The sequence below is a fragment of the Falco punctatus genome, assembly GCF_963210335.1.
Source record: "Falco punctatus genome assembly, chromosome: 3".
Taxonomy (NCBI): Eukaryota; Metazoa; Chordata; class Aves; order Falconiformes; family Falconidae; genus Falco; species Falco punctatus.
This window is the reverse complement of record NC_137582.1, coordinates 42,375,871-42,388,966: the sequence shown is the minus strand read 5'-3', so window position 1 is coordinate 42,388,966 and position 13,096 is coordinate 42,375,871. Positions and strand designations below refer to the sequence as shown.

Genomic DNA, 13,096 nt, shown 5'->3' with positions numbered 1-13,096 from the left:
TATTATAAAATCTTGAAAATTCTGATGGGATAAAATAAGCAGCTCCTACTTCTAGAGCTTTTTGTTTTTATGGCTGCAGTATAAGCAGAGAAGGTTGGAGTAATTTTCCTTCTAATTAAACACAAATAAACTATCAACATGGCAGCAGAGAAGGGTACATTACTTCTGGTTCCTGCAATTCAATGTATATCCTTACAAGCTTGAATGTGTGTTTGCATTAAACATGCATATGCATGTAATGAAGGAGGACAGGTCAATTTTAATACAAAGGAAAATGTTGTGATTTTTGAGATCTTCCTTCTTTTTGTGGTTATTTCATTTGCAATTTGTTTTCTCCTGATTTAAATATCTTTTTTATAATGGTATGAAGTTATTTGCTTCTGTTTGACTGTCGTCTGTAGAACGGCCTGTTTGACAAGCTAAGCTTTTAAAGAATTTGTAACTAGAGCATTACCAACCAGCTATAGAGCTACAAAGTATTCATAGAAGTAATTTTCACAATCAGGTTTACAGCTTCTAAGTTTTACACTTTTGTTGCCTTGAGGAGTTCTGTGGTCTGTGGAACTGCCTCCTCAGGTAAGAGCCATTATGAATTTACATTGAGCTTTCCATCATAAACAAACTGGCCCAAGGACAATAAATAGAGATAAAGTAATGGGTGTGTGTGTGTGTGTGTGTGTAATGGTTTTGAGAAGGTACAAACAAATAGATGATTTAAGACCCAAATATATTAAATAACTGTGAGAGCCATAAAAAGTGAAATTCAGATAGGGCAGATATAGGGGTTCTGCTTGATTTCAAAGCGTAATTCAAAGTTTAGTGTAAAGCAGCTGTAGAGAGAATACTGAGTGAAAGGTATCTTTTTTAAGAGATAAGTTATTTCTTTCCCCAAGGTTTTACTTCAATGAATTTTTATGATTCCTGGGCTTTGAATTGCATTTTTCTTATTCTTTTCATGTCTGAATACATCCAAGGTAAGACAACCTTTATGTAAATGGAAATTATATTGTATTAAGAGCTACAAACCATTATTCAGAGCAGAATCTGTACTCGGGATTCATAAGAGCCTGAAGAAGGATGGTGAGGCTTTTGGGATGCTTGTTTAAAAGAACAGATTCAAGGACTATTTTTGTAATTTGCTGTCAAGGCATTACAGTCAGCTGATGCAGGGGAAAATCCTGAAGACAAAGCCAGCCATCATTACTATATTTTTCTTTTAAAAAGCAACAGAGGAGGAGGAAGTATTCTTGCATGTATTTCCCTGTGGTGGGTTAACCTTGGCTAAGGGCCACCCAGCTGCTTGCTCACTCGATGCCCTCAGCAGAAGCAGGGGAGAAATAGGATGCAAAAGCTTGTGGGTCAGGAGTAAGACAGGGAAGTTGCTTTCCAGTTACTGTTGTGGGCAAAACAGACTTGACTTGGAGAAAATTATTTTATTGCCAATTAAAATAGATTTAGGTAATGAGAAACCAAAGACAAACATTAACACACCTTTCCTCCCCGCTTTCCCAGGCCCAGCTTCACTCCAGAGTCCTCCCTACCCCCTGAGTGGTGCAGGGGGACAGGGAATGGGGGCTGTGGTCCATCCATAAGGGCTCCTCTCTGCTCCACCTCCCTCGTCAGATGTTTTACCTGCTCCAGCATGGGCTCGCCACATGGGCTGCAATCCTTCAGGAAAGAAAATCTGCTCCATTGTGGGTTTCCACAGGCCACAGTCCCTCTGGGACTTATCCACCGGCTCTGGTGCAGGTCCTGCATGAGCTGCAGTGGATAGTGGTACTGGCATGCACCTCGCCATGGGTGGCAGGGGATTACCTGCACCAGAGTGTGGAGCACCTCCTCCTCTGACCTTAGTTTTCCCTCTGCTATTTCCCACTCTCTGTTCCCTGGTCTTCTGCCTGTGTGGCATTGTTTGCTCTTCCTTAACTGTTTTCTTCAAGACGTCACCATTTTGGCTGAGGGGCTCAGCTGTGTCCTGCCATGAGTCTTTTGGAGCTGGATGGAGCTGCTTGTGTCTGGCACAGGGCAGCCCCAGCCTCTCCTTGCCAAGGCCACCCTGCAGCCCCCCAACTCTGACACCTTGACAGGGAAAGCCAGTGCAGTCCAGTTCAATGGAAATATTTTTTCATATAGTGAAGGAAGCTTGCAGCTTCCTATGCACATGACACCACCAAATCCCCACTGTTGTTGAAATAAGTCTTACAAAAATACATAAGCTAGGATTCAATTGACTGTTTCTTGGAAGCTAGTTTTGGTTGCTAGACAGTCTAGGATGATATGATCGAACCATGGATGTTTGCTTTTCAGCAAATTTACCCTTTTAATTAGGAGAACGTTGTGAGTAGGGTATGCAGAGATAGCACTCTTCTTTGTTTTGTCTATGAAACATGATTGCAAATGTTTTCATTCCATTTTTCCACAATTCAGATTGCAAGGTGATAATTTGGCGGAAAGGCCAGAAGATGTCTCCATGGTATCTCAAATATCTGAGTCAGGAGTGTCAGACTTTGACGGTAAGTTATATAAATATTTGCTACTCATAAAAATATCCCCAAACACCAAAATCTTGAATTTAAGAGTAGAGGTTATATCTGTAAAATAAGACTAAACTCTTCCAGATAATGTTCCTGGGCATTCAAACTCAATCGTTCGCACTTCAAATGTGTTCAAGAGCCCCTGACATGGTTTTTGTCATGGCCAGTTAGCACTGCAGAATAATTCTTAGGCATATTTTGGGAGCTGCCTTGGGCTGGAATTCATTTTAGTAGGCAGTTTGTATGTTAGCACACTATTTTGGGTGTAGCATAGCTTAATAGCATAGACATGGGCTGTTCATTGCCAGCTGGCCTCTATGGCAAAAAGTGGTCTTTGAAATACCTGGTACTACAAATGCATCCACAGGATTCAGATACTATACAGTAAAAATAAAAATTATATAATTTCTCCTGTTTTTAAACTAAGCGTCAGAAATGCTTCTCTGGTCTCTCCAAGCACCACTGACTAGAACTGAAATACAATAAAAAGTTTATACAGTAGCTCTGACGAATATTTTTTTTCTGCTCATACAAACACAATCGTATGTTGCACTAATCTGCAGTTAGGATCCTTAGCCTGATTTCAATTTCTGCTCAGGTTTTTGAACAAAATAACACCTGAAAACTAAGGGAAAAGGTGCTTCCTAAGGGTTATCTTGCCAGAGAGTGCCCTGCATTCCTATGAAAGATTAAGTTGATGAAGGTTAACTTTATCTTAGCTGTCACTGGAATGGAGACAGAAATAAATAGAGATTTGGACAGAGAATCTGCAAAGATAAATCTTTCAGTCCATTCCCTTAACTGTTGGGCAAAACCAGTCGAGTCTATTAATTGGAGGGTTTGATATGCAGTCTAGACTTCAGCAGCCACAGACAAGTTAGCTGATGAATTAATCAAGTTAGTTGATTAATTAATGCAAAACAAATTGGAACTAACTTGTTGTTTTCAATTATCCTACTGCTATTTAGTGCTATTGGGTATGATGGCAACCTGAGCTTTGGTTCATTTCTCTTCCCTCATTTGTAAACCAATGTATGTCAGTATTAGTAACTAGTATGTCTTTAAAGACAAAATTTCAGACTGGTTTTGTGATAACGCATGGCTTTGTGCAGTCATGTCATTTGATTTTCCTTTCATCTGCGTTGGATCACTGTAAAAAAATATTGTTAGGGAACTCAGAATCTCAAAATATGATGTTCTTACAAGCTTGATGAAGGTTATCAGCAAGAGAGAAACCGAGACTGGTGACTGCACTCAAGCCCAGTGAGAGGAAGGCAAAATTCTTCTGTTATGAGAGTAATCCCCCAGGAACGGAGGTTATGGTGGCTTGTTTGGTATAGGTAAGGGGATATGCAAGCATGAGATTATTGCAGCAGGAACAAGTAGAGCGGTAAGACATAAATGTAGGAAAACGTTCTACAGTTCCTGAAACAATTTGTTTTCTACAGATCTCTACCTTCCTTTTTCATTCCTGTGTACCCTTGTTCTTGAAGTGGAAGTACGCTCACTTTGCCATGCCATCTTCTGAAACTGTAGGCTTCCATAAAATAGTAAGCTGTTGCTAAGTGGCAGAGACACCAGGATTAAAGAAGGTGAAACAGTCAGAAGGTGCTGGATGCTGTGTAATAATGAAGCTGGATCTTTTATGGTCACTGAGTGTGGGGCACAGAAGTGCTATAGCTACTGTAACTTGGACCACTTTACATGCTTCTGGATACTCTGTAGTCAGTATGAATATAGAGAAAATTGAGAATGCTTTCACTAAAAAAACTCAACTACAAATATAGGGAGTAGAAGTTAGGTAGGTAGGTGGGGCAATGACATTCCCGTTGCTGTAAACACATTTATTTCATGTCTGTGAATATACATGAACCTGTTAGTCATATGGCTAGAAAATAGCAAAGCCCCTAAGGCAAAAGGACTGAGGTCAGCAGTGAGGTATTGCCAAATTTTTGTCAAGAGGCACTCTCAGAAATGTTTAGTCTTTTAAAATGTATTTTCTTTTTCCTAAAATGTTGGCTAGTAGTACATTTTGATTTGAAAAAATGCACAGCTGGATTTTACAAGTAGGTGCAGACTAGAAACAGGCACAGATCTCAGGCAACTGCCCATTCTGTCTTTCCTATAAATACAGCACATTACTTATCTTCTGTGCATCTGATATTTTTTCTAATAAATATTATGTGTGAGAAGTAGATGACTCCTGAAGATATTGTTAGAAAACACAAAGTAACCAAGGTACCATGTTGCACTGTATTTTTAGTTAGGTCCCCTTAGGAATGTGTTATATTATGAAAAAGTGAGTAACAGGCTTCATGTACCAGGTTTATTTTATTTTATTTTCTGCTCTTACTTATCAGTACCAATGACCTTGCTGAGAGAAAACTATTCTGATGTAAACCAAATATTTGTTCAAGAATATGCAAGCAAGGTGCTGATGCACAGCAAAGTTGAGGGTAGCTTTCTTTAGATAATGATCTGTTTCTGGGTTAGTGGGTAGTTGTTAAGTTGTTAGATCTGGAGTGTCTCTCCTGTGGATTTCAGATGAACTAGGTTCAGAAGTAGTGGTCGCACATCTGATCTAACAGCTCTTATAAATAAGCCTTACTAAAGCAATTCCACCTAATAGTCAATGTAATAGCTTATGTAAAAAGTTCATCTGCAGCATCAGGCACTGTACGACTCCACTAGCAATCTGGATCTGGTTCTAATTAACCAGTACACTGATTTCCCTCTAGTATAATCTTGCTGAATTGGACAGAGTTGTGTTTGATCTAAGTAGTAAAAATGAGGGGTGGGAATCAGGTCTCAAGATCAGAGAATGCAAAACGCTGTAATGCTGCAGTTTCTTTTTCCTGTCCTAAACTGTACCTCTCAAAGCTGTTTCCCATTGGACCACTTCACAGGAAAGAACTAAGGGAAGAATTTAATAGCTAGGTTCTTGATTTTGATTGAAGCGGCAGCTTCAGTGACCACATAGCAAACTTCCCCTTGTAGATGCCAAGCCTGTCAGGTTTGTCTCTTGGATCAGTCCTCCATTAAGCCTTGCTCCTTCTCTGTACAGATAGATGGGGAGAATGGCTGAGGCTTCAAAAGACAGGCACTGCAACAGGACTGATCCAGTAAAATTCTGCATCTGTCAACCCTCAGTCTTGTTTATCAGGTTGGGGTAATTGTAGATCATCTGCTACTGTGGGTTTTTTTGGGTTGTTTTTTGTTTTTTGTTTTTTTTTTAGATTTGGATATCAAGGACTAGTATCTCTAAAGGGTAATTACTTGTTTAATCGCGGTTGCCAATAGGTACCATAGGACCTTGTTTCACTTGTTTAAGTCTCTTTTGCTGAAAAGTAGCTTACCCTTTGAGTGAAAGCTGTGATATAAGGTAGGAAAAGAAGGTATTATTGCAAATAAGATGTTGCAGTCCATTCATTCTTGTAGAAGGAAGCTTAAAATACAATACCTTATTAGGGAGCAAACTCTTTAATATTGGATAAATGAGAAGTGTAGCACTTCTAAACCACTCCTCAATTAGTCTGAGAAAAGCTGTTTGTAAAGTGAGTTACTTTGCAGTGTAGTATGCAACTCCACATATTTCTGAGGTGTGGGCAAAGACTTGTTTCTTTTGTGACTCTACATGGAATAATATAATTGGACTGAAAATGGTAGATTATACAGTACTACACCACAGTGTGTACATGTGGTATTTCCTATTCTCTTGTGTTATTAGGTCTACAGATTCTGTGATACATAATATTTAATTTGCTAAATAAATTTTTAATAAGCAAATTTCACATCAGTGGTTCATTCTGTATCAAACAGGAGTCGCTGGTTTTTATTTGCACTTAGCCACCTCCTGTTTCTATCCAACAGAAACTAGAAAGTTTCTGCTTGAAGAAGTGTGAAAAGACTAGGATGTGTAGCTTCTACATGGTTTTTTTTTTCTTTAAAGTGCCAATATAGTAGAAAGTTCAAAACAGGCATTTGGATGTAGAGGAAAAATTTGAAATTGGTGGTGTTCAATAGAAATAGAATGTATGAAACACATACAGTTTTCTTACAGATGGAACGGAATGACCAGGGTAAAAACAATTAATAAGGATGCAAATATGTGGGAATTAGGGTTGAGAACTGGATGTGACAGTGGCAAAAATGTGGCATCATCTCCCAATTCCTGGACAGCTCTGTGACCAGAACTTTGCATCATCATCACCTCTTCCTCTTCTACTGTCATTTGTGTTTGCAATGGACGTGGTAACCACAGTTGCCGTAGTTCAGTATGGTTCTGTCTTTATAGTAAGTATAGTTTGAGATGTTTAACAGATTGCGGCACGCTGGAAACATAAGGACCTCCTTGCTAGGTTCTGAATAACAGCAGAATCTAGGAAAGATCAGGGCATCCTTGTTTTCTTAGGCTGCTTATGAACAGTGCCCAAGTGCCTAGCAGACTGTCAGGCAAAGAGTGAAACTGCCTAGCATGTTATTTGGAAATGGCTTTCTCTGACATAGGCAGGTAAATTCGGTTTGAAGTTACTACCGTATGTGTCAAAGAGGCATTCTAGCCTTCTCACCAAGTCATGGTGTGTTACAAATCTGGCAGTATGGGCAAAATCTGAGCTTGCCTGGCTTTTAAATATTGCCTAAAGTGACTAGAACTTATTACTTCAAGGATTTTAACTATATTCTAATTAGTGTAACAGAATTAATTAAATCTAATTTTATTGATTTTATTAAAGCTGAAGATCCACTATTCACTTGTGTAAAGGACAAACAGTATAACTTTAATACTAAAACCAATTAATAACCTACATGGCGCCTTGGCAGCTGAAGGAAGCTTAGTTATCACTCTAATCACGTTAGAGAAACTGTTCCACATTGCATTAAGCTTATAAATTAAAATCAGACATAAAATCAGACATAATTAAAATCAGACATAGATTAAAATCCATTGAAGTGTAACTGAAAAGCAGTGCATTTACAGTAGCCGCATTTACCTTTCCAGCAGTTAATTTATAGGCATTTTATTTTCAAAGTGACTAATGCTTACTTAATTAGAGTGATTAACTTCTCTTCTGTGTCTTTGGAACAGCTCAAGTACCCGGGGTTGAAACAGTTGAAACACTTACGGAAGATATTGACGAATTTCAGAGTGCCTCTCAAGTGGCAGGATCTGTAAGTATCTTCCCTTTTATGGATAATGCTATAATTTTTAAGAATAGTTTGATAAAAATTAGATTTTGCATAAAGATAAAAGTTGTGCTTGCCAGCATGGTCATCTTAGGCAGAAGAAAACTTAATTTATCTAACCCTTCTGAATTTTCAGTTCTGTGGCTGTTTTATTTTTTCATTCCAGGGCAGGTGATATTTTGAAATAAATTATTTTAATCTCATAGAAAACCAAATGGTTTTGGACTTCCATGTGTAGCTCCCATTGAAAGTGCAGTCATTTTATACTGAGTCTATATTTTCTTAAATGTTAGTCAAATATCCATTTTACGAGATAATATTAAATTTTACAAAATTAAGAGAACAAAATAATTCAAACTCTAAATTTCATTATGAAGTATGAAATTATAATATCTCAATTATAATTTAGCTTTTTGTTGACATTTGCCTGGAAAATAATAAGCAAGAGGTATCTAAAATGTATGGCTAATTTATATAATTATTTTAAAAATGCAATGTTATGCTTGGCGATATTTTCATGAGTTACTTTATTTTGAAATTTAAGAAAACTTGTGCAGATTTGCAGTTTGCGGAAAATATAACTGATAATAAATTAATCTTTTAAATAATAATAATACCAGTATTTTGGCACTAGTTGTATTGCATCAGAAATCTGAGTATAGGTTAAAGAAGGGATTGGATTTTTTTTCTAAGGCAATTAACTTGATAATAGGTGTTTGGTTTTGCAAAATTTTAGACAGCTGTAAGAGTGCCCATTAGTTCCTGTTCAACCAGAGCAATATTGGTTTATAGCACACTTCAGTGTTGATAAAGTGAAAACAAGGGCTCAGTATTTGTTAGCTAAGGAAAAAAGGGCAGTATTAAAGAAAAAAGAAAAATGACAATGCAGACTGATCCTGCAGTCTTTCAGGCAGCTGATTAAGTGCTACTAATAAAGCTAAATAATACTAAACATACAGGATTTCCAGCCAGAGTTGCCAAAGCAGTTGGTGGATATGGAGTGCCAGATCAAGTCCTGAAGCTCTTTGAGAGCTCGGAGTGCAAGAAACTCACAGCATTTGTGGATACTGGGCAAAAGGAGTAAGGAGCAGAACTGCTGTTGCCATTGGTTTGAGTTTCTCAAGACTCCATCCTGCTTCTCACCACCGAACAGACGGGTATAATAAATTTTGCAGCAGTTTCTGAACCCATGTTTTTCTTACTGATTTGGACCTGCAGCTACCAGCTTTGATTCATCAGTTCTGCAGGCACATAACATAGGGAAAGAGCAACAGAAAAATAAAGATACAAGGAAAACATGACCATTAAGTTTATTAGCAAAATCTTGCTACAGAAATACACAGCCTTCAACTGATTATTTTATATATGTGCTCTCTGTGTGCATGCTTCAGAACAATATTTACATATATCATTTCATGCTCTGCTAGTTCTGGGCATCGGTAAGGCTGCCTGAGCAGTTGACTGCCAGAGGCAGCAATGTTGTCTGGGCTGGATCCCTGGAAGCTGCACCGGCTGTTGTGGCTGTTGCCAGTGCTGCAAAGAGAAGGCACGAAGAGCAGCTGCAGCTATTGCTCTGCCCACCCAAACTCTCCCTAGGGCAAAGGCAGCTACCGTCACTTTTCAGAGCTCCTAGAAAGTTCCTTTACCTAAGTTCCTAAGGAGCCATAAACCAGTAACTTGGTTCATCTGCTCTTGGGTTTTTCTGCGTTTTGTATCTTAGAGCTTCTGCTTAAATAGTCTGTGCCTAGTTGATTGCGTACTTTTATCTCTTTAAAAGGGCTTGTTCAGAGTAACATTCAGATATCTTTTTATGTTTGTCTACAGCTGTATCTCCTCAAAAAGAAAAAAGTGATCCAGTTGTTGCCTTTTAGGGCTCTGAAGGAATAGAGAGAGATCTGTTCCATGGTCCGCTAATAACTTCCAGTGAGACTTATTCTTTGACAATCTTGACATAAAATATGAGGAACCTCAGTTTTACCTCTATAGGAAGGCTGTGAAGATAAATGCATTCTTGTAATGGATTCCCACAAATACTTCAAAACAATAAGAAATAGGCCTGTAAAATTGCTTCAGAATTGATACCAAAACATGTTCTTGTGACTTGAAATGATTTTCAGATACTGTGTGAGATACGAGATACAAGAGGAGGGAAAAAATAGAATAAATATGATGTTGATCAGACATTTCTCATAAAATGGACAAATTGTGTCATAGCATTCACTCGAAGGTGTATATCACATGTAAAAATTCCCCATCTGTTTCAAAGTGTGCCATACTTAATATTGGTCCTGCATTTCAATAGGGTAATTTGAGTTGGTTACTGGTTAAATGGATCATTATCATAAATTTCTTTCTACTAGTGTGTATTTGACACGTTTTCTTTAAAAGTGCCTTGGCCTTCAGAGGAGAAGTTTTTTGAGGAAATTTGTGTCATAAAGCAGCAAGAATTATGCATAAGGATCTTAAGGAAAGAGCTGTGTGGGGTTTTTTTTCATGTCCAATGTAAAAGTCCACTTCTAAGAGCTTAGACGTGAAGGCTAAAGCAATCTGGATGCCACTACTTAGAAGAGATAGGCAACATCCATGTCTGTAACATGGTGCATTAATTTATACTATGATTATATTTTCTCATCACATTGTTTGTATTTACTGTTCTATTTCAGAAGAATCTGGAAGGTTTTGTAATAAGACCTTTTCCTTTAAACCTTTGTTAATAGAATCTTTAGCTACTTTTTATTTTCCGCCGAGAGAGTTGATATTTGAAAAGTTGAGAACTTACATTTTTGCTGCTGCAAAATCCCAAACAAGGCATACTGAATGAATGAACGAGTAAAGGTAGCAAAAAGCAGTTTGAAGTATTTACAGGATTCAGCACTCTTCCCAAGTGTTTTGCAAGAATTGGAAGTGAAAGCAAGCATTCAAATTGTCATTAGAGATCCTGGCTTACTGAAGGGCTCATTTTCTGACAAATGTTTCATGTAATTAAAAGTACAGGTAAAATGCAAAGCTTTTTCTTGAGATTTTTGCAGTGTGGTGAACTCAGAGTCCTGTTTTGCACTTATGTTTCTGTAAATGAGTTTTATAAATATTTCTCTAGCAAGCTTTAAGAAAAAACTAAGTGATACTAGGAAAAACTTAGGTGGGCTGGAATTCTGACAGAAATGGAAATGTAAGGTATCAGGGAAAGTTGCTAAATTTACGGTGACTAACAGTAAGACAGAGGGCACATACACTGGGCAATTCACATTGAGTAGCCTTTGCTTTCCCCCTGAGTTGCTGTTTTTACCACCTGGATCTAACAGTACTCATGCTTATCGTTCTTTTTATGTGAATCTTTGCATTCACTCATCTTGCCTTGCATGTACACATGAAATGGTATATTTTTCTTTGCAAATCATCCATGCGAGGCAAACCAATCCAAGTGTAACAGGAACTATGGAAAAAAAAGTTGTGCAACTGCAAGAGGCATTCCTGCATGAATTTGCCTTGGGTTTATGCTCTTTGTTACTGTGAGAAAAATATTCTAATGAATTGTTTTATAAAGGTGTTCTGTTTTAAATAAATTTTCTCCTGTTTTCTTTACTGCTTTGGAACTTTTCAGTTGCTTTCCTAGAAGGAAATATATTTCTGTAATAAATACAGAAATTCATTAACAGTAATTCAATTTGTGAAATGACTTGAGGCTTCATGTATAGGGAAAAATTAAGCTTTTAATTCTTGTTATCAATACATGTTGAATGCTGTGAATTCCAGTGATACATGATTTAAATTGTAATTGTTAGAAATTTTCTTAGCTTTTCCCACTATTTTCTGTGGGAACAATGCTGAGAAGTAACTTAAATACTTGTACAAATTTAATTAAAATCAACAGCTCTAAACTTGAACCTCAGTATTTAAGTAAATCTAGAAATTATTTACTGGATTGAGGTCACTGTTTAGCATTTAACAGGTTACTCATTAAAATAAGTATTTTAAGGTTCCACTGCCACATCAGGAACAACAGGAGGTGCCTGTGAGTTAGTATGAATTACAAAGGTCATATTTTTATGTTAGACACACAAAATTAGTGTGTTCTGATACAACAGTTTTCAAATCCAACTTGACATTTGTAAGTATGTGGAAATTCAGGCACATTATGAATCTTCTGTAAAAATAATAACAGATAGTATGAGAGTAGTGCAACTCTTCAACAGCTAGTCCAAAAAAACCTGCAAATGTGTAAGTTTAATTACTATTAGCTATATTAACAATGCAAAATAGTAGAACATAGTATCAATGTTCTTGAGAACTAAGTGATATTTCCTGCACGTAGTTAAGTAAGTAGTTGGAATTACATACCTTGAACCTCTTTGGTTGAGACCTTGCTTATGTAAAACAAATTCCATAAAGCAGGCATAGCATTTTGGACATACAGCTTGTAAAATAATTATTTCTTACTTTTAAAATTCTTTTTTACTTTGGAGAGCACCTGAAGTACTTAATTTTTTTTTTCACTTCTTATCTGGTGGTATTCTTTTTGCTGGTATGTTGCATATTGCAACACTTTGAGCCTCTCAGGTGCCTGCCTAGCGCTGTGATGGGTGGCAGCGCTGCCCGGCTCCCTGCCCGGACCCCCAGGGGTAAAGACTGCTTCCAGAAAGGGCCCCATGCCCCCCAGGTTTAGTCCATCAGCCCCACCGGCAGGTGCTGCACACAGTGTGTGGTTGGTGCTTCCAAGGAGACCTTTCATGGGGCAGACAGAAGGGCAGATGTCTTCTGGAGTGAATATACACTCCTATTTGAAAATATTTGATCCTCTAAAAGGTATTTCTAATGTGAAAGATTTTTCTGAACTTTAAAAAAAAATACATGTTAAAAGAAGTAATCAATGAGTGCTTTGTTTTTACCTGTATAAAATTTTGGTTTCTTGTGCATGACAAATTCAATTAGTACAAATAACAATAAATAAAACAGGACTGAACTTAGAAAAAAATCATTTTGGTTACATTTCAGGAACTGAAACAAATGTGATTCCCATGTGCCCATATATATTTCCTCCTTCCTTCTTGCCTGTAAACAGAAAATCTATGTGCAAGTTAACTCAAACTACCGTTTTTGTAGTGTAAGGTTTAGTGTGAAATGTGCTGGCTGACTGCCATGGGAAGCAGAAAGCTTGTAATTTCAATTACATGGCATTTCAAGTAGAACAGGCCCTAATGTGGAAGGTGGGGATTAGATGTGGCTGCCAATATTGCAGCGGAGCTCTGAGGTTTATTATTTTTGCAGTACCGAAAAGATCTGTTGACTAGCTCACCTTATGTCCTTGAACAGACTACAGAAGCTGAAAGATTAAACATTTGGTGAACTCTTACAGAAAACGTGAAGAATCTTCAAGCAAA

At 37.5% G+C, this 13,096-nt stretch overlaps 1 protein-coding gene across 5 annotated transcripts in view; it reads left to right on the top strand.

Annotated features, from left to right (window-relative positions):
- LOC308060212 (uncharacterized protein C8orf34 homolog) overlaps positions 1-13,096 on the top strand; it is a 273,979-nt gene that overhangs the window by 127,054 nt on the left and 133,829 nt on the right. For all 5 annotated transcript variants that reach the window (XM_080378682.1, XM_080378680.1, XM_080378678.1 and 2 more), the window contains exons 9-10: positions 2,428-2,513; positions 7,621-7,703. In XM_080378682.1, coding sequence (XP_080234808.1) covers positions 2,428-2,513; positions 7,621-7,703 — 169 coding nt within the window. The remainder of the gene's footprint in view (positions 1-2,427; positions 2,514-7,620; positions 7,704-13,096) is intronic.